At 41.3% G+C, this 24,466-nt stretch overlaps 2 protein-coding genes across 3 annotated transcripts; one reads left to right on the top strand and one right to left on the bottom strand.

Moving 5' to 3' along the window:
• Positions 1-723: 723 nt before the first annotated feature.
• scly (selenocysteine lyase) lies at positions 724-24,123 on the bottom strand. Of its 2 annotated transcripts, none has more exons than XM_080725430.1 (13): positions 24,032-24,123; positions 22,908-23,005; positions 21,980-22,089; positions 21,053-21,153; positions 19,752-19,938; positions 17,915-18,042; positions 3,665-3,820; positions 2,815-2,921; positions 2,649-2,685; positions 2,482-2,565; positions 2,297-2,399; positions 1,659-1,734; positions 724-1,142 (listed from the first exon to the last, which is right to left on the bottom strand). In XM_080725430.1, exons 2-13 carry the CDS (start codon positions 22,997-22,999, stop codon positions 986-988), a joined length of 1,338 nt encoding a protein of 445 aa, XP_080581556.1. In that variant the 5' UTR covers positions 23,000-23,005; positions 24,032-24,123; the 3' UTR covers positions 724-985. The 2 variants fall into 2 exon arrangements, with proteins under 2 accessions (XP_080581556.1, XP_080581557.1); XM_080725431.1 differs by lacking the exon at positions 24,032-24,123 and adding an exon at positions 23,568-23,701.
• Positions 9,746-11,308, top strand: LOC308298497 (SRSF protein kinase 1-like; the record flags this gene model as incomplete). Its single annotated transcript, XM_080742113.1, has 1 exon — positions 9,746-11,308. The coding sequence occupies one exon, from the start codon at positions 9,746-9,748 to the stop codon at positions 11,306-11,308; it is 1,563 nt and encodes a 520-aa protein (XP_080598239.1).
• Positions 24,124-24,466: the final 343 nt, after the last annotated feature.

Below are 24,466 nucleotides of genomic sequence, written 5' to 3'. Positions count from 1 at the left end.
GCAATGACCTGAAATAAAATAACATAGTCAAATTCAAACATAATTCAACGATGTCCTGCACAGCATGAGCAGTTAATGTGCAGAAGAACCCATGAGCTACGTACTGCACTTACCTGAGGTTGTAACAAGCCAGCAAGATGCTCTTTCAGCGCATCCATCCACCCATCCATCATCCACCCACCCATCCATTCATCCATCCACCCATCCATCCATCTATTCACCCATCCATTCATTCATCCTTCCATCCATCAGTCCGTCCACTATCTATCCATCCATTCATTTCAAGGTTTTCCATTCTTCAATAATGGCAGCATTCTCCAGGAAAGTTCATATGTTCACAAGCAATTCAATTAACCTTCACCGAACATTAAATAAATTAAAAGCAGTTTACATATTGATTAAATAAAGTAGATAAAAACATTAACAATAGCATCGGTGGTCCTTGACAACAGCACTGTGTCCATAGCGTACATCAGTGTGTTTGTTGGGTGGTCCTTTGACAACAGCACTGTGTCCATAGCGTACATCAGTGTGTTTGTTGGGTGGTCCTTGACAACAGCACTGTGTCCATAGCGTACATCAGTGTGTTTGTTGGGTGGTCCTTGACAACAGCACTGTGTCCATAGCGTACATCAGTGTGTTTGTTGGGTGGTCCTTGACAACAGCACTGTGTCCATAGCGTACATCAGTGTGTTTGTTGGGTGGTCCTTGACAACAGCACTGTGTCCATGGGGGTTTTAAGCCGTGACATCATTTTGTAGGCAGAAGAGAAATCTGCCCCCAGAGCATTTTCTGTCCCTCGCTATTTCAACAGATCCGAGACAAAAATAACGACTAAAGTATAATTCTAACACTTTCCTTTCAACAACAAAGAGAAGAAAAATGTGTAAATAGTAAAAATAGTAAAAAGATTCACGGAAACTGGGGGCAGAAATTCTCCTCTGCCTACAAAATGATGTCATACTTAACAGCCCCATAGCGTACATCAGTGTGTTTGTTGTTCCAACAGCTGCACCGTGTCCCTCAGGTCTTCCACCACCGCATCCACATCTGCATGCGTGGTGCCACGCCCCATGCTCAACCGGAGGGCATTCGCTGCCACGTCTGGGGGGATGCCACAGCTCAGCAGGATATGGGAGGGCCTGGAGGACAGACAAAAGCACATCTCCTGACTTATTTCATTCATAACTGTTGGGCTGACTCTTTTAGAATACGAAGGGTAACCCAGAACTTTCCAGAAGCCTTTAAGTTCTGTGATTGTTTTTTGTTTTTATGTTTCGATAACCAAAACGACCCCTGGAACGTAGGTCATTAAAAACGTACAATTCTTTTTAAAATAGCTGATCTACAAGCTCAAAAGTCGTTGCAAGGTGACACGCTGTGAGCTTGTAGAATGTAGATGGTCTATTTTCACTATTTTAGAATACATTCAAAGTACTGTATAAGTTCTGATTTCTGGGTTTCCAGAACTCAAGGTTAGCACCAACAACTGAGCAGGGCCCAAATTACAGTAGGTTCTGAGAGCCTGATCTGAAACCGAAGCCATAGTGTACGGAAAAACAAATCCAGAGCCCACTAAATACATTTCCACAACACGGCAGGGTTCGCTTAGTTGTTGTTGTCGAATTATTCTATTTTGAGAAAGAGAGGCTCTTTACCTGTCTCCGCTGTGTGAGTGGCAGGCGGCACCTACGCTGGCCAACAACCTGGTACAGTTGGACAATACCTTCCGGCCTAACGTGGGAGAGACAGATTAATCATTCATAAGACTTTGTAGTTTTACAAACGGGGCCAGGCGCTGACCTGCTGACCTGCCTCTGACCCACTTATGGGTGCTGGAGGGGGCATTGGTTCAGAGCGGGAGGTCAAAACAGGCTGGAGGGGGCATTGGTTCAGAGCGGGAGGTCAAAACAGACTACAGCAGTGGTTCCCAAACCTTTTAGCTCGAGACCCAAAAGAGAAATAAGACATTTGTCTGGGACCCAAACTAGGGAAAATACTAGCACATCTACAAGCCCGCATCACGTTAATTTGCGTGGCATTAGCTTGTAGATCGGCTATTTTAACTACTTCTTGTTTTCTAAATTTATGGAATTTCTTAGATTTTTCTTTGATTTCTTTCTGAAATTACTGGGGGAAAAAACTTTTTATTTTTTTACGTTTTGAAATAATAATTAAACACAAAATGTATGAAACCAAAAATTAAGGGACCCATAAAAATGTGTCCCAACCCAGTGTTTGGGAACCAGTGCATGCAACCCAACAGAACAGGGGGTCAAGCGTGTGGTGGTATCACCTTGTAATGCTGGGCCCAGGATGGACACGTTGCATGTGTTGGGGAGCGAGTCAGAGCCAGGGAAATGGCTGTTAAAGTGGATCTTGTCCTCCCCAAAAACGGCCTGCAAAAAATGCGGACATACAGTACTGACGTCAAACTACAGCCTTACAGAAATCCAGTTTGTCCGTTGCAAACTCTCGTACCCTTAGCCGTTCTTCCAAGTACAGTCTGGTGCTCCGCATCCGACTCTCGTACTCCGACAGATTGGCGGTCACCAGCTCTGCAGCCTAATGCAATATAAATCACATTGTACATTATTCATTGAATAGCAGTACAAAGTAATCATTATGAAATCTGATCAAATACATACCTTTCCCAAACCAGCGATCATTGGCGTGTTTTCAGTACTGCAAGATTCAGAGAGAAAGGAGACTCAAACGTTTAAATCTTCAACTCGCACACATTTCAGTCAAGATTTCGTGCATGCATTGGTAGCTGATTGACTAGGATGCCAAAGAAACAGACAAGGAAATTACCCTGGTCTTAAATTCCTCTCTTGTCCTCCTCCAAACAGCATGGGATACACTGGTGTTTTTGTTCCAGGGCCATTCACGTACAAGGCCCCGATCCGTGGGGCATAGAACTATAAATGTAACACAAATGTTAGATAGAACTTCTCTTTATTCGGGTTCAGCAAATGATTTGCAATCTCTAGGCATGAATAGGCAAAAATAGCCGATCTACAAGCTCACGACGCATTGCAACGTGTCGATTAACATATTTGGTGTAAATGGTGCATTTTATAAAGTGCCTTTATCCAAGGCGCTTTACAGAGATTGTGCATTACATTCACACACACACATTCATACCCCGATGGTGGAGGTAACCATGCAAGGCATCAACCTGCTCACCGGGAGCAACTAGGGGTTCAGAGTCTTGCTCAAAGACTATTTGACACTAACTTTGGGGGGAGCCCGGGATCGAACTGGGAACCCTCCGTGTTCTAATGACGGTTTCTCTACGCCTGAGTACAGTTTCATGACAGTACAAATCACTGGTACAAGGTCAACTAAAAGGAGAAAACCTAGAGGACTAAAAGGAGAAATCCTAGAAAGCCGAGGCTTATTTCCACAGGAACCACACTTTAAGTATCTCATATAACATTGAAAGACAGACGGATAGAACATAGTACTTTATCTAGGATAATATCAGTTTCAAAAGCATAACATCAAATACAAAGGCAGAAAAAAAGGGTGGGGGGAGCATGGGGGCTTAGTCTATTTACAAGTCACGGGTAGCAGCTGCCTGAGGGTGACTTTTCATACCAATTGTGAAGGAGGCTAGGGATTTGCTACCTTTAAGGGGTTTAAGGGGTGAAGATCTGACCTTGTGTCCTACAATGGTAAGGTAGTCTACTTCCAGGTCACAGGCGTCTACTTGGATCTTCCCTAGAGCCTGGGCAGCATCGGTGTGGAGGAGGATTCTGAGATACTGTCGTTGTTTGTTGAGAGACTTTATCCTCTGGCAGATGTCTCGAACCGGCTACAAAGAGGAACAAAACGCTTCTTAGGAGTTGTGTTTTACAGTAAGGCAATTCTTAAAACAAAAGTGATTGGAAGAAGTTTTGCTCCAGAATGGGAGGATTTGTCAGCTGACAAATGAGGCAGTGTTACAGTACATACATTACGACATCCACTCTGTGCTGTTTATCAAGAAAAATTAGTCCCACCCAAAGTGACATGAATTTGATTATTGAACATCAACAAGCGTAATACATTTATTGCGAATATCCTAGCAACATAACAGAAATATATGTCACGTCTTATTGATGTAAGCATGAACTAACCTCATGCGGTTGCATATTCTACATTGAGTCATATTCACACAGTGTGTGTATGAGGACAGCAGTGAATTGTAAATATGGCATGACGGAGTCTTTTCCATGGGGTAAGAAAACACTTAAGTCACTACAAGTCCTCTTCATCACGCCTTGAGTCTAACAGCAGCACACCCAACCGGACCAAAGTGGTTTGAACTGGACCACACTGCCACCCGTAAAGCCTTGCGCTCATACTAGTGGGACTGAAAATGTAACTATGTTAAACATGATCAAAAGTGGAAGAATTCATGCATCCGTTTTTTTAGGTGGTCAACAGGGCCAACGTGACATAACACCTGTTAATCTCAAAGACACCTGAGGCAAAAATAAGAATTTAATTAATGAATTATAGTCACAAAAGAGGAAGATGAAGATGAATGCTTTGAAAGAATAGTTGCAAACGTCAGGTCGCAGTTACTATGAAAAGCTCCAACGGCAGTCAGTCTGTCAGTCTGTCTGTCTGTCTGTCCGTCACGTCACACTTTTGCCCTAGTCATATCTCTGCCACCGTTGGCCCCATCAATGCAAAAACTTTGCACACACACTCCTTGGATGGCAAATCAAAACCTCCACCCATTGTCATTTCTCACATGGATTTTTGAAAAATATATTTTTGGACAGACTTTGGCCTAAAATCACACAAAGCGGTACACAGTATCTCTAAAGTCAGGTCATCAACATGGATCTGTCCCATTTCCCATATTCCCTCCTTATTGGCTACGATTGCCTTCTAAAGTTTGTGTATGTGACCTGACGGCACTTATCTCCCGATTAGGGAGTCTTACTGGTGAAGTATTATTTTTCTGCCAGTCGTGCAAACTTCCCATGAAGTAAATGCAAAGGGAGGGAGGGAGGGAGGGAGGGCCACCCTGCCAATACTTCAGTTCTGGCTACTGCCACTACTGTCTCTCTCTCCTCTTTGCTGCCTTTCCTTTCTCTACACTGTCCTTCCAAAAGATCTGCTCACATATTGAGAGTGAGACATAAAGATGGTTGACGTACTGACAGGATAATAATAATAATAATAATAATAATAATAATAATAATAATAATAATAATAAACTTTATTTGTATAGCACCTTTCATACAAAGAATTGCAGCTCAAAGTGCTTCACAGGAAAAAAGAAAAATGGTACACATGAAAAAAGGTACACATGATTTATAATAAAATGATTAGCATAAAAATAAAAGAAAATCAAAAATCAGAAGACACAAAACAATACTTGAAATACCTAATAAAAGCTCTACCATAATACCGAACATTTCCATGATGGTATAAAACACAATTAGATCAAATGTGGCTAAAGGCAAGTGTAAAAAAGTGTGTCTTAAGCTGTGTTTTAAAGCTATCTACTGTGGGGGCCTGTCTAAGGGAGACTGGAAGTTTATTCCAGGCGGTCGGCCCATAGAAACAGAATGCCGCTTTGCCAAATTTTTTGTAAGTCATTGTTGGCACCTCGAGCAGGTCCGTGTTAGAAGACCTGAGTGGGCGATTAGGAACATATGTGTCCCAATTTGGCTGGGAGCCAGTCATTGGATTTTTATTCATTTTCATTTTTTCATTTCATTTGAAAGCTGGGGATCATAGCTACAAAATGATATATTGGTTGTGGAGATTGACCCAACAGTTTTGAAGATATGGCTTATAGAATGATGCCATGCTGAAATACTACTTTTGAGATATTCAAGTTCTAAATAAATTTCTAACCTGCAAATGACCTGACGATCTCTCACATTAATTAAAAAAAGTCTTATTTACATGCAGAGTTAAGCTCTGGCGTTTAAGTGAAATGTAGCCTGAAATTTATGAAATGCTTTAGTGGCTTTATCACATTTTAGTGAGAAAAAAAAAAAAAAGGTATTTTCAGTCCCTGTCTAAAGCTGTACTTTCCGAGATGACTGGCTCTCAGTGAGATTGGGACACATATTTAGACAGGCATTCAGAGAGGTACAAAGGTGCCAGGCCATTTAAAGCTTTATACACAAGTAAAAGAATTTTAAAATCAATCCGGAAAGATACTGGAAGCCAATGTAGCGAGGCTAAAACTGGCGTGATATGATCTCTCATCCTAGTTTTTGTAAGCACTCTGGCTGCCGCATTTTGGACGAGCTGCAGTCTATCAGTTGATTTCTTTGGCAGGCCAGAAAAGAGAGCATTGCAATAATCTAATCGCGAAAAGACAAACGCGTTGATTAGTGTTTTTGCATCATCTAGTGACAAATAAGATCTGATTCGAGCAATATTTCTTAAGTGGAAAAAGCCAACCCTGGTGACATTGTTAATATGTGTATTAAAACTCAATTCATCATCAATGATAACCCCAAGGTTCTTTACTGACGTGTTATTGTCTTTTACCAGACTGCCTAGTTTCGTTATCATTGATTCTTTTTGCTCATTTGAGCCGATTACGAGTATTTCTGTTTTGTCCTCGTTTAACTTCAAAAAGTTTTCATTCATCCAACATTTTATACTGGACAGACATGCCAACATTGGGTCTAGGGCACGGGACTCATCTGGAGCTACAGAAAGATACAGTTGGGTGTCATCGGCATAAAAATGAAAATTGACCCCATGAGCAGTGATGAGTTCTCCTAACGGTAGAATATAAAGAGAAAATAAAAGGGGGCCCAGGATTGAGCCCTGTGGAATACCAGAGGATATGCTATGTTTGTCCGACTCAAAGTCAGCTAGAGTGACAGAATAGCTTCTATTTTTCAAGTATGAGCAAAACCAAGATAGGGCCGTACCAGAAAGGCCTATCCAGTGTTTCAGGCGTAGGATTAAAATTGAGTGGTCGATTGTGTCGAACGCCGCCGTTAAGTCCAAGAGTAGGAGAACGGATACCTGTTTGAGGTCAGCAGCCACTCTAAGGTCATTGATTACTTTCAGGAGGGCTGTCTCGGTACTATGTCCCTTCCTAAATCCTGATTGAAATTTATTGTGAATCTTATTGTTTTGCAAAAAAGTATCTAGTTGGAGAATAATAGTTTTTTCAATTACCTTACCTAGAAAGGGTAGATTAGAGATGGGTCTATAGTTTCCTAGTATAGAGGGATCAAGATTAGGTTTTTTAAGTAAGGGCCTGACTATAGCAGCCTTCAGTGTGTCTGGGAAGACACCTGAGTGCAGGGAGCAGTTTACAATTTCTAAAATATCACCAATGACACTATCTAAGACCTCCTTTAGAAAGGGGGTGGGGATTGCATCCAGGGAGCAAGAGCTGGATGACATCTGTGATATTGTTTTCCTAAGTTGGTCTTCATCAATTTCAAGGAACGAATTCAGGCTCCCCCTGGATTCATCTGTATGGACTGTACGCCCATGCAGGGAGTTTGTGCTGGTGGTTATCACAGTGTTTACACTGGCATTATTAGAGATACCAGCTCTAATGTTACTGATTTTATTATTGAAGAATATTGCAAACTCATTGCATTTAGCCTTAGAGGCAGGGAGCGACTGCTTGTATGACTGAGGAGGGTTTAAGATGCGATCGATGGTGGAGAATAGCACTCTAGCATTATTCTTGTTCTCATTTATAATGCCCGAGAAATAGGCCTGCCTGGCCAGACGCATAGCTTTGTTATAATTAGCTGTTGATTTCTTTAAAATATCCAAGTGAATAGTGAGCTTATTTTTTTTTCTCCAAGCTCTTTCTAGTTTGCGACATTCTTTCTTTAGTTTACGCAGATGCTCATTCATCCAGGGTGTGACCTTGGAGTTGTGTTTCTTTTTTATTTTTACCGGAGCTACTTTGTCTAGAGCTGATTCTAGTCTAAAGTTAAAATGTTGAACCAAATCGTTCACTGAGGGAGAACCGGATAGGGGGTGGGTGCTTGCCAGATAGTGGGGGAACTCTTCAGCTGCGGATGGGCTGAAAAATCGTTTTTTTATAGTATATTCTATGTTATTGTTATTTCCTGGGTCAGAGACCGCCATGTTAAAACATAGTAAATAGTGGTCGGATAGTTCTGGCTTAACAACAACTCTGTCAATAGAGACATTCAGCCCTTTGGATATGACCAGGTCTAAGGTGTGACCGTGCTTATGTGTGGGCCCAGTAACATGTTGAATAAAATCTAGAGACTGTAATACTTGTAAAAAACTCGAAGCCACAACATCTGTGGCGTTATCAACATGTAGATTTGCATCCCCAGAGATCAGTGTTTTCTCATAATTTGTGGAACAGATGGATAAAAATTCAGATATTTCAGTTAAAAATAGGGCTTTACTCCTTTTTGGAGGGCGATAAATACTGATCATTAAAACAGAGGATTTATTCTCTAGTATCATAGCCTGGTATTCAAAGGATAAAAAAGTACCAAGAGATAAAGATTTAATTTTTATGGTGTCTGAAAAAACGTTTGCCAGACCACCACCTTTCTTTCCTTTCTTTCCCCCGTTTTCCCGTACTGAATGAATAAAACTGTAATTTTTTGATGTGCCGGTTCTCATACTAAACTGCGACCTACGGTCGCAATAATGATGACATCAGGGATCTCCATATATGAGCATAAAGGGGACAAGGACGGAATTGTGACTTGCGTTGCGGTTGGTTGTTTAAGTTGGACAAAATGTGTCCATATTTTCCCAAATATGGATGAGCTGGGATGAGGTGTCATGCACTGTGACACGCATGGGCTTAATATTGATGACATCAGGGATCTCCATATATGGGCATAAAAGGGACAAGGACTGAATTCATTTGTGTCAGATGTCAGTGTGATGTCACGTGTTTTTCAGTACAGGAAGTGATGTCACGTGACATCACTTTTATGCCCATATATGAGTCATTCTGTACCACATCACTGTGACTCACTGTCATCACTGCTCTGAAGTTTATTGCATGGCAAAGCGAAAGTTGATCACAGTGATGTGGTACAGAATGACTCATATATGGGCATAAAAGGGATGTCACGTGACATTGTACAGAAAATGGAGGCCGAAAATGAGAATGTTAGGGTACCCCCTTATGCCCATATATGGAGATCCACAGGCATCAAACCAAGGCCCTACGTTTTATGCCCATATATGGAGATTCCTATATTGTCAATATTAAGGACATTATTAAGGATATTATGTTATCAATATTAAGGACATAAATGGGAATGCCCATATTTGGTAATGTCCATATATGGGCATGTTTTGACATAACATAACTATCATGAAGGGGTCTCCATATATGAGTAACTGGTCCCATATACATCACTGGCCAGATGGCTAAGAATTGGCGCGACGCATGTCACCCTGAGGTCGCAAGTCACCCTGAGGTGTCTTACTAGTATGGAAGCCTCCAGCTCACGTCTGTCCGTCACTCTTCTGACATCACAATATAGCTGACCTGTTCTGACATCACCTCATCCCAGCTCAGCACAAGGATATAGCTGACCCGTTCTGACATCACCTCGTTAAAATTGGCATCACGGATTGACCAAACTTAGCATGATGTTGGTGCCACTGAACCAATATAAGTGATAGCTCACAGCAACACTCTTCATTCTTTACACAGCAGTTATTATAAGTGGCTTGGGGGTTGCCACGTAATATCTTAACTGTCAGTGCCAACAGAAGAGGGAAGGTTCCCCTTTATATGGACAGAAACGTACTTGTGATGCAGGTGAGGAACAAAAGGACGAAGCCTAAGAAGAATGGAAAGAAATCCTGGTCTAGTTGTGCTCATGGAGAAGGCTCACAGGCATGCCAGGCTCACTCCCCTCTACCAGAGGAGGATGACGATATCATAGGTTCCGATGAGGAAGAGCAAGAGGACCCAGATGATTACTGCAGGGGTGGATATCACCATGTGAAGATAGGGGACTTGTTCAACGGGCGATACCGTGTGATACGTAAGCTGGGCTGGGGGCACTTCTCCACCGTGTGGCTGGCCTGGGACATACAGGGAAAGCGCTTTGTGGCAATGAAGGTGGTGAAGAGCGCTGAACACTACACCGAGACGGCGCTGGATGAGATCCAACTCCTGAAATCAGTGGAAAATACAGACCCTAGTGACAACGGTAGAGGGAAAGTAGTACAGCTTCTGGATGACTTCAAGATCTCTGGCTTGAACGGCACGCATGTGTGCATGGTGTTTGAGGTGTTGGGTGATCACCTGCTCAAGTGGATCATCAAGTCTAATTATCAAGGCCTACCTGTGCCCTGTGTCAAGAGCATCATCAGACAGGTTCTGCACGGTTTGGACTACCTCCACACCAACTGTAAGATCATACACACGGATATCAAGCCAGAGAACATCCTTCTGATGGTCAATGAGCCCTACGTCAAGAAGATGGCTGCCGAGGCAGCTCAATGGCATAGGACTGGTGCCCTGCCACCCTCTGCTTCTGCAGTGAGTGCAGCCCCGGCATCCAAATCAATGGCCAAGATGTCCAAGAGAAGAAAGAAGATTTTGAAGAAGCAAAAAAAGCAGGCAGAGCTGCTTGAGAGGAGGTTCAGGGAGATTGAGGAAGGAGAAGGAGAGGAGGAGGAGGTGGTGGAAATGGAAGGAGGATGGAGCATGGGAGGTGCTGAGGAGGATCAGAATAAAGCAGCAGGTAGTCTGCTGGTAAACCCCCTGGATCCTCTGAACGCTGACAAATTGCAGGTCAAGATTGCTGACCTGGGCAACGCCTGCTGGGTGAACAAGCACTTTACAGAGGACATCCAGACGCGGCAATACCGTTCTCCAGAGGTGCTGATGGGGGCTAGTTACAGCACCCCAGCGGACATATGGAGCACCGCATGCATGGCTTTTGAACTGGCCACAGGAGACTACCTGTTTGAGCCCCGCAGTGGGCAAGACTACTCTAAAAATGAAGACCACATAGCAATGATCATTGAGCTGCTAGGTAAGGTTCCCAGCGAGCTGATATCATCAGGAAAATACTCCAAAGACTTCTTCACCAAGAAAGGTGACCTGCGACACATCACCAAGCCGAAGCACTGGGGTCTGCAAGATGTTCTGGTGGAGAAGTATGAGTGGGCCGAGGAGGAAGCCCGGTGCTTCAGCAGCTTCCTGCTGCCCATGCTGGAGCAGGTGTCTGAGCGGAGGGCCACGGCCGCCCAGTGTCTCTCCCACCCGTGGCTCAGTTGCCAGCAGTCGCAAGCTAGTTGTGAAAAGATAACATCGCCCAGTGGTACTCTACTGGATGCGTGAAAACCCTACATTTTCACGGACATGATCCCGTGAGCCAGCGCTTGTCTTGAGCCTGCAATTATGTCCATAATATCCCCAGGGCGCTCAGAAGCTGCACATCCACACATGCACACACAAGAGACCGGTTGCTGAACATGTATCCTGGTCACAGATTACACGGGTCATAAAGGATGTTAACGGCTGAGCTCTCTGTTGTTTCTTTTGTTACTTGCTCGATTTGACTTATCTGCTCTTTTTGTTTATTGTCTTTCTGCACTTCTATCTAATAACATTTGTTGGTGTAATGTTGCCCACGGGCAGTGAAGTGTTAAAAGCCGCGAAAGTATCAAATCGATTGTTCAAACAACATTACGGTAACACTTTATATTAAGGTTGCCTTTATAATGCATTATAATGCATTATAAGCTCATTTATAATGCATTATAAAGCGCTTGTAAGGCATTATAACACTCGTTATAACTAAGTCAGTTATGGTAGTTATAATGTGCTGTTCCACTTTGCATAATAATGCATTATAAGCATGCACTTATAAATATGCATGCATTATAACCGTGGTTATAAGCTGTTATGCATGATTATAAACATTTATAACAAGTGGTATAATGCATTATAAATGGCCTTAATATAAAGTGTTACCAACATTACTTGCTATTTTCCAACAGTCCCACTCCTGTCGTCCCACACCCTCATTTGCACATAAGATTGTTAAAAAAATAAAAACTTTCAGTAGCGAACAAGAATGAACCTTTTAAAAATCAATCAATCAATCAATCAATGCATTATTAAAATAACTAGATCCTTACCCGTCTGATCTTGGCCTATAGATAGATAGATAGATAGATAGATAGATAGATATAGTTTCTTGCGCAAGCAGAAGGCGCAAGTACTGCGTTCAGTGTTTCTGTATGTGGCGGTGTCTGTCATCCAATGGGAAAACCCTTGAAAAAACACAGGGTGACGTGACCAACTTGGTGACCTCACCAACAACAAGTGCGAGCTGTAACAAGGCGCAAGTTGGAACTTGACAGACACATCCCACCCACACACATACGGAGCACCGATCACTTGCACCCTCTGCTGGTGTAAAAGTTGTGCCATATATAGCCACGAGTGCACAGGCAGCAAGTTGGCACCTCGAGTGCAGTCTAGTTATAGTATATATTTCTGCATATATTTCATTATTGACATGTGATAAGGAATAGGCCCAAATTTAGGTCACTCTGTCACCATCCTTGGCAGAAAGATGTTTGTATTTGGGGGCCAAGAGGACCAGGTCAAGGACCATTAGTACAACAACATCAGTGTGTTTGACACAGACCAACTGCTGACTGAGCATAGCTTCTTCCAGTGGTATTCAGCCTTTGTCTACAACTAAAACTATAGTTTGACACCTACAGTATGTGCCACCGCCGATGTGACTGAAATGCCCATGTATGGAGATCTGTGTGTCTGTCAGTCCTTGTCCCTTGTATGTCCATAAATGGAGATCTCTGTATTTGTCAGTGCTTGCCCCTTTTATTCCCATATGGATATGCCTTATGTCATCAGTATATGCCCATCTGCCCATGCTGATGAAACTATTCATAGGGGTTGGCAATATGGCAAAGATTTCATCAGGGAATTTTCGAGCGGAGCTAACTTTCCTACATCTGGAATTGTACAGTATACATGTCCGTATGTCCCTATCATGTGACGTCATGTAGGTCTATCCTCAGCAGCAGCAGCAACAGCACCACTCACTTCACACTGGCTTGATTCTTTTCAGGCAGAATCCCGATCCACAATCGTATCACAATCTATTTTTCATGTTGGTTTTTAGGATTATTAGTGTTAGTGTTATTAGTGTTAGTATTAGACAGGGCAACACATTATAGGGAAACTTTATAGACTTATAGGGTAACTGTTTATAGACTGTTTATAGGCTGTTTATAGACTTTTCCGTTGCCATTGGAAATGGCAGGGATAGGGTTGACAGTTGACAGTTAGCTTACTGTAGAATATAGTCAGCAACCGTCAGCAACCACACTCACAATTTCAAATTACATCTTTCTAGTTATTAATATTAGTGTGGTTGCCTATACTAGGCAACACATTATTGTTCTGTTCTAAATTTTTGGAGGGACTTTTAGCCAATGAGGAAGCAGCATTCTCGGTCACCTTTATCTTTATCAATGATAACCTTTATCATTGGCTAAAAGGTACTCTATAAGGTTTTTGCTGCTTCCTCATTGGCTAAAAGTTCCTCCATACAGTTGGTGACGTCCGGGGAATGCTGCTCATAGAGCATACATGGGCAACTGGCGGCCCGGGGGCCACATGAGGCCCCCACCTTCACTTAATGCGGCCCGCAGGTTAATATCAGAATACTGATATATTATTGATTTCAGCTGTTACAATTTCAAACATGACCTGCTTTAATTCCGTCATTCTATATTAGTAGCTAAATGAGTAGTATAGTAGGATTAAAATGTCTTCTTTTATGTCCAATGTATTTGCATTTAGGTTCATAAAGTTAACATGGCTATATAAATGCGTTTGAAATTAAATCAAAATGTTACATTTCAGGATTCCAATTAAGAAACTAGAAATACTGTTCCTTCGAAACAGTGTGGGCTCGGTTCCAACCCAACAAATAGGATACTTTAAGGTACTGTAAGGTACAGTACCTTACAGTATTGTACTGTACCTTACTATACTGTACTGCACCTTACTGTACTGTACTGTACTGTACTGTACTGTAACTTACTGTACTTTACTGTACTCTACTGTACTGTACTTTACTGTATTCTACTGTAACTTACTGTACTTTACTGTACTCTACTGTACCTTACTGTACTGTACTCTACTGTACCTTACTGTACTGTACTGTACCTTACTGTACTATACTATACTGTACTCTACTGTACCGTACTGTACCTTACTGTACTGTACTCTACTGTACCTTACTATACTGTACTTTACTGTACTCTACTGTACTTTACTGTACTCCACTGTACCTTACTGTACTTTATTCTACTTTACTGTACTTTATTGTACTTTACTGTACTCTACTGTACCTTACTGTACTGTATTGTACTTTACTGTACCTTACTGTACTGTACTCTACTGTACCTTTCTGTACTGTACCTTTCTGTACCTTACTGTACTTTACTGTACTCTACTGAACCTTACTGTACTTTTACTGTACTCTACTGAACCTTACTGTACTGTACATATTCTATGTGTTCTAGATCTACATTTTTGATTCTGTGTTTGGGAACCAGCAACTGTCAAATGGACTCCAACTGTAGTGGAGTATATTGAGTGCATATACTGTAGGCCAGGGCTACTCAACTTGAGATGGCTCAGGGGCCACTCAGCAAAATACCAAAAGTCCAAAGGGCCGCAAGCTTAAAATGACGGTCCTATTTTGGACGTTTACATCGATTTTGTACAGTATACAGTCTAATAATTAAGGAAACGCACAGAAAACAGCCACATTTCCATATCTATATAAGCCAGGCCAAACCTCATTGAACCAAAAGATTGTCATGGATGGAATGATGAAATTGATGACATTTGATTTTTTTTTATCAAATTAGGCTTTATTCACAAAATGGGAAGTGAAAATGAACAGTTCTGGTTCAACCTTTTTGTAACCTCCCCTGTGTCTGGGTATTATTATTCAATCACTCAAACCCCAGCATCCCTATTCTTGGGGGACATTCACCAAAAATAGCCGATCTACAAGCTCACCACAAGATGCATTGTGAGCTTGTAGATCGGCTATTTTTGGTGAAGAGAGTTATTGTTTGGAAAAATAACTCAAGTACAGTTCAACTCAGCCTCAGATGCACTGTACTTGTAAAACAGTTTGATGCTTTGAGCTTTGTAAAACACAACAGCTCGTTGGAGGAGATTTGTGGTAATAAGCATAGTTCCTTGGCTGCAGCGCGATCTGTTGGAATGCTTGCACTGTCGGTGCCATAGAGTTATAGTCGGAGCTGACTGGCGGAGTTGCGGAGGGAGAGACAAGCAGCGGAGACAAGGGCTAGGTCTTTTAGCCTGAAACATGACGATCGCGGGATTCGCGGCCGTTCATATCGCACGACCGTCATGCGTCTCCGCTCCAGTGAGCCCGACTGTGGTTGTCTGGTGCAAAATCTCCGCATATGTGTGTCTGTCTGACTGTCTCGTTGTAGTGTAGCCGCCTGCATCTCTGCAGTCTGCACTGCTGTGCTCGCGTGAATATTGACTGCATTCACTTCCTGACTCTTATCCCTAACTACGGAGTGCACCGAGGGTCAAACATCACCGCGTTTTGCGTTTCGCGTTAACTTTCACAGGCTTAGAAAAATCATATTTTTATTGGCATGATCATGACGGGCCGCACAGACACGCGGAAAGGGCCGCATGCGGCCCGCGGGCCGCGGGTTGAGTAGCACTGCTGTAGGCTAACAATCCCAGATCACATATGTCCTCCACTATGTCTATAACCAAGGCGTTCTTCTATGTGGCCACTCCAGACTGAGGAGTGGAGCATGGCTTTTATTGTGTTTGTGGATCTGACTTGGAAATGCATTGGTTTTGATATCTCCCTGACAACCAACAACAACCACTAATATGGCTGACTGTCCCTGCGGGCTCTAGGATATATGGCTATGGGATTTACATCCCATCGCCCGGACTTGATTCTTGATCACAGCTGTGTAATCAGTAGAGTGGAGAGGGACATTTATTTATAGTTTTAACTATAACTATAGTTTTATACATCACACAGCTTAGACATTTGGATCAAATCAGAGAGCAGACCTGTGTGAACGCAATGATATAGATAGCATATCTGAAGTGTGAACACTGCAGCCACAGCGCCTTAACATAAACATGGGTCTATTATCCTTCTCTCCACTCTGGGGACCCATTGGAAATGCATTGGGTGCTTAAAGTTAAACATTTTTATTTTTTTATATTTATACTACAAAACATTTCAAAACCAAAAATACAAGCACACTTGTCCTCAGTAAGCTGAACACATAAAAATTTGAATGGTGTTGAAAGGTGTAAGCGTTTAAGAGATGAAGCGCGCCAAAGTTTTGAGGAGATACACATATAGCTATAAATAAATAATGAAGATAACATACGTGTGCTCGCCTTCCAGGCGAGCCCACAATAACAAAAAATAATTCAGGATTCCAATTCAAAAAAAGCAAAAATAGCCGATCTACAAGATCTGCTATTTTTGCTTCTATTGTAGGCCTATGCAATACTAGAATGGCAAACGTGGCCATCTGGAGTGAAGGTGGAAATATAGTTGCCCTCACCATCATCAAAGTTGCCCACCCCTGTCATAGAGTAACCCCAAACCCCAAAAGTCCATTGAGTTCATATGAAGGGGTGGTGCAAGACATTATAGAGTAACCCCAAAACTGCATGGGGTCAATGGAGGAAGTGTGATTGCCGTGTAAGTAACCCCATTGACTTGAATGGGAAAATGCAAACACGGCAACCCCACTCGCAATTTCCCACAATTGCATCTTTCTAGCAGCCAAAAAACTACCAATGACCCCCGGAAGTACTAGGACTAGGAGATAAATGGAGAGCATATTTGATGGAACCAGGCCTTCAATGATCAGGAAAATTCAATCCAGCCTTCTCTTGGAAGAAGGTTGAGTCCAAGGGATTAAGGATTCCCAAGGGGAAGTAAAGGATGTTGTTGGGAGATTGTATCATCCTCTTTGGAGGACCCACCAAACCTGACGACGTGTACTAGACTTAAGTCCTGCTATGAGGACGTTATGCACGCTAGCAGTAATTCAGTATGATCTGGTTGACTTATATTTCATTTTTAAGGTGGGTTTTCTATGTATTTATTATTATTATTATTACCCTTATTATTTAAAGGCTTAGTTTTAGTTTTGGTTTAATTTCTTAGAAACTAGCCAATATGGGGTATTTGTCAAAACGGTCAGAAAAAGTATTGCATAAAAAAATGTGGCACAGCTAAGAATTTTGTAAATGTAAGCTATTATTTGTCTGTATTGTACCATCTTTGATTTAAAATGCTTCAATGGAAAAAGAAAAGAATCTAGTAAATCTAGTTTCATATTTGCCCCAAGTTGTCATTCATCTACAGTAGGACGTCAGTCGTCAAAGACGTCTATGACATGTCAAAATTTGGTCAAGGCTTCAGCCCGATCCTTTATTACAAAGATCTTTTATAAGTTTCAAAAATTATAAAATTGGTGTTGCTAACTTTCTTATAGTTAAAGGAGTAGTTCACCCCCAAAATGATTTTTTTTTCTATTGATTAGTCACGCCATGGAGACTAGAGTTCAATAATATTTTTAGTTTTTTGTCGCAAGACAAAAATGTGATAACAATAAATTTACCCCCATTCGTTCCGGATGGCATACAGAATCAATGGGGGTAAATTTACTCGAATAAAATTTTTGTCTTAGTAATGTGACAAAAACCAAAAAAAAATGTTGAACTCTACTCTCCATGGCGTGACTAATCAATAGAAAAAAAGTCATTTTGGGGGTGAACTACTCCTTTAATGGCTTGCTCATGAAACATTTGTTATAGCAGACGTTTGAGACCACCGAAGTAAGAAGAAGCACACTTTACCATAAGGACTCCCGTCTCGTTATTGGCCAGCATGATGGAGACCAGACAGGTGGTGGGGCGCATGGCAGCCATTATGTCCTCCACCTCCACCCGGCCCGTGACCTTGGAAACAGGCACACAGGTCACATCTGAGGGGAAAACAAATATCAGCTGCTGTGACTGCGACTGAGGCAAAATTAAAGGCGTAGTTCACCAGATAAATGTATTTATTTTTCGTTTACTCACTCCGTGATGTCTTGAATACAAGCAGATTTTTACCAAAATAAAGACTCCTTTATGGTGAATGAAGAATGCAAAAATTAAGAATATAATTATTTCTTTCTTATTTATTTCAATCAAGAATTTGTCTTTGTTTTTTGATTATTCATTCCACCACCATAAAGGAATGTTATACAAACGAAGATTATTGTATTGAACAAGAGAGTAAACGATAGAAGACTCATTTTTTGGGTGAACTACTTTGAATAGGGTATTTAGGCAGCCTGTGCATTCATTTTTAGTTAAAGCTCCAAACAGCCCAGAACAAACTGATTAGGGTCGTGCTTGGTCTTCCTCCTCAGTCCCACCTCACCGCTCATCACCACGAAAGGGTGGGGTGGCTCAAAATAGCTGACAGAGTACAGCATCTTGCAATGGGCCTGGTGTACGATACACTACACCTCCAAGATAACCATGTACCTGTCAAACTACTTCCTAATGGTCAAGGATGTCCACGATCACAACACCAGAGGCAGTTCCACTAATCATGTTCAACCTAGATTTAACACTAAACAAGGCTCTAGTCTAATTCGTTCTCCTGCTATACCACCAACATGTAGAACGCCCTTCCGCAAGCCTTAAAGGAGTACAAATCCCTAGCCTCCTTCAAAATTGGTATGAAAAGTCACCTTCAGGCGGCTGCTACTCGAGACATGTAAATAGACTAAGCCCCCATATGTTTCCACCCCCCCCCCCCCCCTCTTTTTTTTGTCCCCTTCTTCTGCTTTTGTAATTGATGTTATCCTATGTAAAGTACTATGTTCTATCTGTATGTCTTTCAATGTTATATGAGATACATAAAGTGGTTCCTGTGCAAATAAGCCGTAATGCTTACTAGGATCTCCTTTTAGTTGACCTTGTACCAGTGATTTGTGCTGTCATGAAACTGTACTTTTTTCTATTGCAAACTGCTAGTGCTAATAAACTCTTCAATCAATCAATCAGTTTTAGCACAGAAACACGACCCCAACGTTTCTGTGTTTAAAAAATAAAAATAAAAAAGATTTAGGGTTCACACCAAACTTTAATTGTGCCAATGCGGAAAACGGAGCGGTTTGTTGCCATTCGCAGATTTTGGAATGCTGGATGGTTTCCAGTTAAAATGATCAATAGTTGCAACACTAATATATGATGTATTGTATAGTATACAGTGCATAATACATGACATGTTGCAGCTTCTCCTACCTGCCCTTAATTATGCCCCTGATTATGACATTTTACATGACGATTAATTGTCACTCAAATAATTGCGATTAACGATTTAATTGTGTTTTTGTCGTTGACAATTACATTTCTGTTTGGCTTTTAGGCTTTGAATTTGCACATGGTAGATATGACACATAACCTAAATATACAAAGAAATTACTGACATATTTGACAACTTTATACTTAAAAAAGAACATTGATAGTGGAAATAGACGATCTACAAGCTCACAAAGCGTCACGTCTATTTCCACTATTTTTGACTTTTTTTAAAATATATGAACATGTTTCAACATGGAAACGATTATGAAAAATAATCTCGATTATGTCAAATAATTGCGATTAGACGATTATGTAATAATTGTGACAGCCCTACCTGCCCTGCCCTCTTTCAGAAGGTGTTGTGCTGTCAGTTTGACTGAGTCGTGTTCCACGTTGGAGATGATGATGTGAGGAGGGTCAACGCTTCCATTGTGCTGACGTCTCAGCCCTTCGTTCTGTTCTGCGGCCTCACAGCTTCTTCTGTAGTGCTCCATGGCAGTGTGGAACACCAGGTTATTAGCCTGTTACGCATGGTTTATAACATACCCGTTAGCAGATGCTTATGGTCAGAATAGGTAAGCGTTGATACAACGCTGAAGAAGACCGAAGGGTCGAAACACGTCCGTTGACTCTGTCCATTGAGGTAAATAAAATCATGTAAAAAGGAGATTCCTTGAGTGCTGGCGACTACTTCTTTCTCATATGCTATTTTGAGCCGTGCACCTAAAAGCCTTCATCTAACTTGGATTGTTGCGGGCTGTCTGCTTTATTGCAGATACCTTTCTCTACAGAGTAGGTAAGCGCCATGAACATTTTGTAAAAAGAAACAATTAAGAATGGAATAATTTATTTATCTATGAATTCACAAAACCTGTGTGTACTGTATGTCTGCTCTGCCTGTGAGTCCCAGGCATGACTTATATATATATTAAAGCAGTGGTTCTCAACCTGTGGGAACCCTAGGGGGGTCCCCAAATTATTTTGGGGGGTCCCCAGATGATTAACTTAATGTGCAACATTGTTTTCTCTCTCAACAGTAAACAAACCAACATAAAGTTTAAGTGTATAGAGGGTATATGCTCATTTCAAACGGTGGATTTTTAAATATCTCTAAAATGACAAATTAAAAATTGGCCAAATTGTCAAATATTAGAGGCATAAATTGTGACAATAGCCGATCTACATGCTTGTGAGCATGTAGATCTGCTATTTTCACCACAGAACCATGTTATACAAAATGTAATGGCCCAACTCATCGGGTGGGGGGTTAAAATATAATTATATGGGTGGTCGCGGCCTGAAAAGGTTGCGGACCACTGTATTAAAGCACTGTATTTCTCCCGTGGGAGAAATTCTGTTTTCAGCTTCACCCAGCTGATTGCTGCTCAAGTGGTCAGACTTGAGCGCAGGGGGGGGGGGGGGCAGTTAAGGTTAAGTGTCTTGTTCAGGGACACCTCGACACAGTGCCGGGCCCGGGAATCAAATCTTGGACCATCTGTTTCCCAGGTGGCATCTCTCTACCCATTCAGCTATGGCCGCCCCAATAATGTTCAAATATTTGTAAAGGCTTTTCCAAATGAGAGTGTGCGAAATATTTATGTAAACATGTAATGTAAACTTAAGTTGATAGCGTACCTCAGTTCCACCTGAAGTGAAAATGATGTCTTCTGCTTTCCCTCCAACCATTCTTGCTACATTCTCCCTGGACTGATTTATGATGGCTTTGGCCTTGACACCTTATAAACAAAGCGTTACAAACACACATAACAATTTCAATGTACTGTATGTAGGCTATAATCATATTACAAATAATGAATTCCCATAACATACTGGAAAACTGATGAAGTCATAATGTGTAACATTCATCTTTCGTCTTTTTGGAATGCTGCATGTCTCTAGTACCGGCAGACGCTCGTGAAAATAGTGTAAAGGACAACTTTAGTTTTTTACAACAAGGGTTCATATTTTAGATTGTAATTAAAGAATATAAAAGATAAGTTTTAAAATTATTTCATTTACTTTTTTCTATTGTTTTAGAGATTCTTATTTCAGTGTTTGGGGGCATGCGTACAAGTGGCAAAATATGTCATTTCAGACAGAATAAGCCCATTCCCAAGATACAACGCAACCTTTTATGGTTGGATGTGACTTATGGGGGCTAGAAGTGTTACTGTAAATAGCAATGAAGAAACTGCTGGCTTATTGTGTCTAAAAAGACATATTTAGCCACTTGCGTACGCATGCCCCACATTTTAGCACGGTAAACGCGATAAAACAATAGAACGAAGCAAATGAAAACATTTTAACACTCACTTTTTCTTTTCTTTAATTACAATCTAAAATATGAACCCTTGTTGTAAAAAAACAAAGTTGTCCTTTTTAATAGTGTTAAGAAAAGTTGTCAAAAACAAATTATTGGGGAAGAATTATTGTGAAACATGTAACAGTGAAAGATTATATCAAAAATAACTAAAACTAAATGTTGCTTAACTGAAAAGGTTACACGGTATGACTTTGAATGACACAACTATAACATTTTTGATGCAGTATTCAAACATTCACCTGCGGTGTAGTTACTACTGGGGTTTCCCCATGCTTCCTGAAGGGCCTCGGTAACAGCCTGGATCACCTCTGGATCCAGAGGCGTGGTGGCGTTGTAGTCCATGTAGATTCTGTCCCACACAAAGACGCAGTTAGCAATAGCATCATGCTAACCAACCACACGATAAACCCTAGCGTCCAAAGGTTTCTGGGTTCAAACAGGAGCAGATGTACAAGCTCACAATGCGTCACATTGCTGCATTTATTTGCTCATCCGCAAATGGATTTGGCGTAGAGGGAAATACTGGTGAGCCTAGTACCCGGGTCAAGTACATTATATACGTAGGTCTTTGGAATCCTTGTTATATTCACGTGACGACTTTGATGAATTATTGCCATTGGTCAAGGCCGCCACCTACGACTTTGACGACCTATCCTTATTTTGATGCTGGATGGCACTGTTCGCTAGTCACCAATTATGTCCAGGGTAACCGGAAGGTCACCTGACACGGCGATGATGGAACCATAGCAAAAACAGTATTAAGCCCATATCTAACAGGACTTCATATGGGAATGCCCATATATGGAGGCCACATATCGGCCACATACCACACTAACGGCTGGTTCTACAGACAGGGATCTCCATGTATGGGCATAAACGGGTATGATGTCAGATGTCATAGACATCATAGGACTTTCACATAACGAATAACTGAGTAAGCATGTTTGGGCTCTCAGCAGCATATCTCCATATACAGTACATGCTCCATATATGGGTACCAGGGGTCTCCATATATGGGTAACTGGTCCGATATACATCACTGGGCAGAAGACCAAGAATTGGCGCGCTGAGGCGTCTTACTAGTATATTATATATAAAGTGATAATAGCTAATCTACTGTACAAGCTTGATCTATGACTGTGTACAGTGGTGGTACAGTATACCTACCTATTCACACTGGACTCTGAATGCAGAGAGAAGCTATGGCCAAAGAATTCATGTCCTTTTAGGAATGTGATGTCCTCCTGTTGGTCAGCCATAGTAACCTAGTTCAAATCATAATAATACATTAAAATAATGTAGCACCTTTCATAAGACTGTTACACAGTGCTTTGTCTACATACTGTAACAAAATAAAATGAGAATAAAAACAAGATTGAAAAGAATCACAACAAAGGTTTATACGAAGTGTGTGAGAGAAGGAAAACACTGAAATGTGATATAATAACAACACATGATAAGCTTAATTTTCCATGGTTAGAAAAATACATAATACAAAGCTAAATTGGAGATAGCCAGCCAACATCAGCAGAACCATAGTTGGGTCAAATTGTGCTAAATTCACTTCGTGAACATCACTTGCAGTGATAACCTATAATTTAACAGATGACAAGCTGTCAGTGTCATCATTAGCTTTAGCCCCATATAGAACCTCACCCGTCGCTGCGTCCTAGCACAACAGGACGCAGCGACGGGTGAGGTTCTATATGGGGCTACATTAGCTTATAGTTTTTAGTAGTTCAACCAGACAGTGCATGCCAGAGGTGGAACGCTGCCATTCAAAGAATGGGGCTGTAGCCCATGATCATCTTTTGAATTAAACTGTACCTTTTTCTATGCAAACTTCTAATAAAGTCTTCAATCAATCAATCAATCAATCAAAGTCAAATCTAACTTTAATCATGACAACATGGCAGGTGTGTGACAGTGTCCAGGTGTCCTCCTAACCAACTGACCGCTTCATATCATCAGCTCAAGGCACGTGAGGAACTTACAATGTCTGTCTGTTTGAACAATAAAACAAACTGACTCATATTTAGTCGTGTCTTTTCAGTCAGTGTTACATTGTAACAGCACTGTTACACTTATATTATTAGCATAGGAGCCTATTGACTGTCACTGCTGCTGATGTTAGCTCCTATGCTAATAATATGAGCTAGCAGTGTCACACAGTGCACACTACACAGACAGGCGTAAACAGTGCTGTCATCCTTTCAGTTTTGTCACGGAAGGCTGCTTTTCTGCGTCACTTTTATTGGCGTGTGTGTTTGTGTATGTGAAGGCGAGCTGACCTTGTAAAACGGCGGTACGTCTTTGTGAATGGATCAGCTATCAGTGGTCAGTGGTAATGATCAGCCACCATAGAGTGTAAAACATACACACACACAGCTGTCAACGAGGCTAGACTCCACTGGGTTGCCCAACAATGTAAAGGAAACAAGCAATGCAAGCTGCAAAATGTCACCTTCTTAAAACAATGTATCTTTTTTTTTTTCTTTCTTTAAATTATATATATTATTTTTTCTCATAAAAATATATATTTGGTTCAGTTTCTTTTTAGAAAATATGACTATAGGCCATTGAAAGTGACGAAAATTAATCTCAAATGAGATAGATGCCTTATAAATCAGTGCAAAAAAAAAATACAAAATAAAAATAAAATGGGGGGAATCAACAAATAGCATCAGTCAGGACCTTCTTAGGGAAAAGGGGTAAAAAAAAAAAAG

This window comes from Nannobrachium achirus (assembly GCF_963921795.1).
Source record: "Nannobrachium achirus genome assembly, chromosome: 1".
Taxonomy (NCBI): Eukaryota; Metazoa; Chordata; class Actinopteri; order Myctophiformes; family Myctophidae; genus Nannobrachium; species Nannobrachium achirus.
This window is presented reverse-complemented; position numbering and strand designations above follow the sequence as displayed.

Coding starts and splice junctions, on each gene's coding strand:
- scly (XM_080725430.1), bottom strand. CDS start 22,999: ATGGCTGACCAACAGGAGGACATCACATTCCTAAAAGGACATGAATTC. Junction 21,154..21,979: donor CAGTAGTAACTACACCGCAG/GTGAATGTTTGA, acceptor TTTGTTTATAAG/GTGTCAAGGCCAAAGCCATC. Junction 19,939..21,052: donor TCACTTCAGGTGGAACTGAG/GTACGCTATCAA, acceptor CATGCGTAACAG/GCTAATAACCTGGTGTTCCA.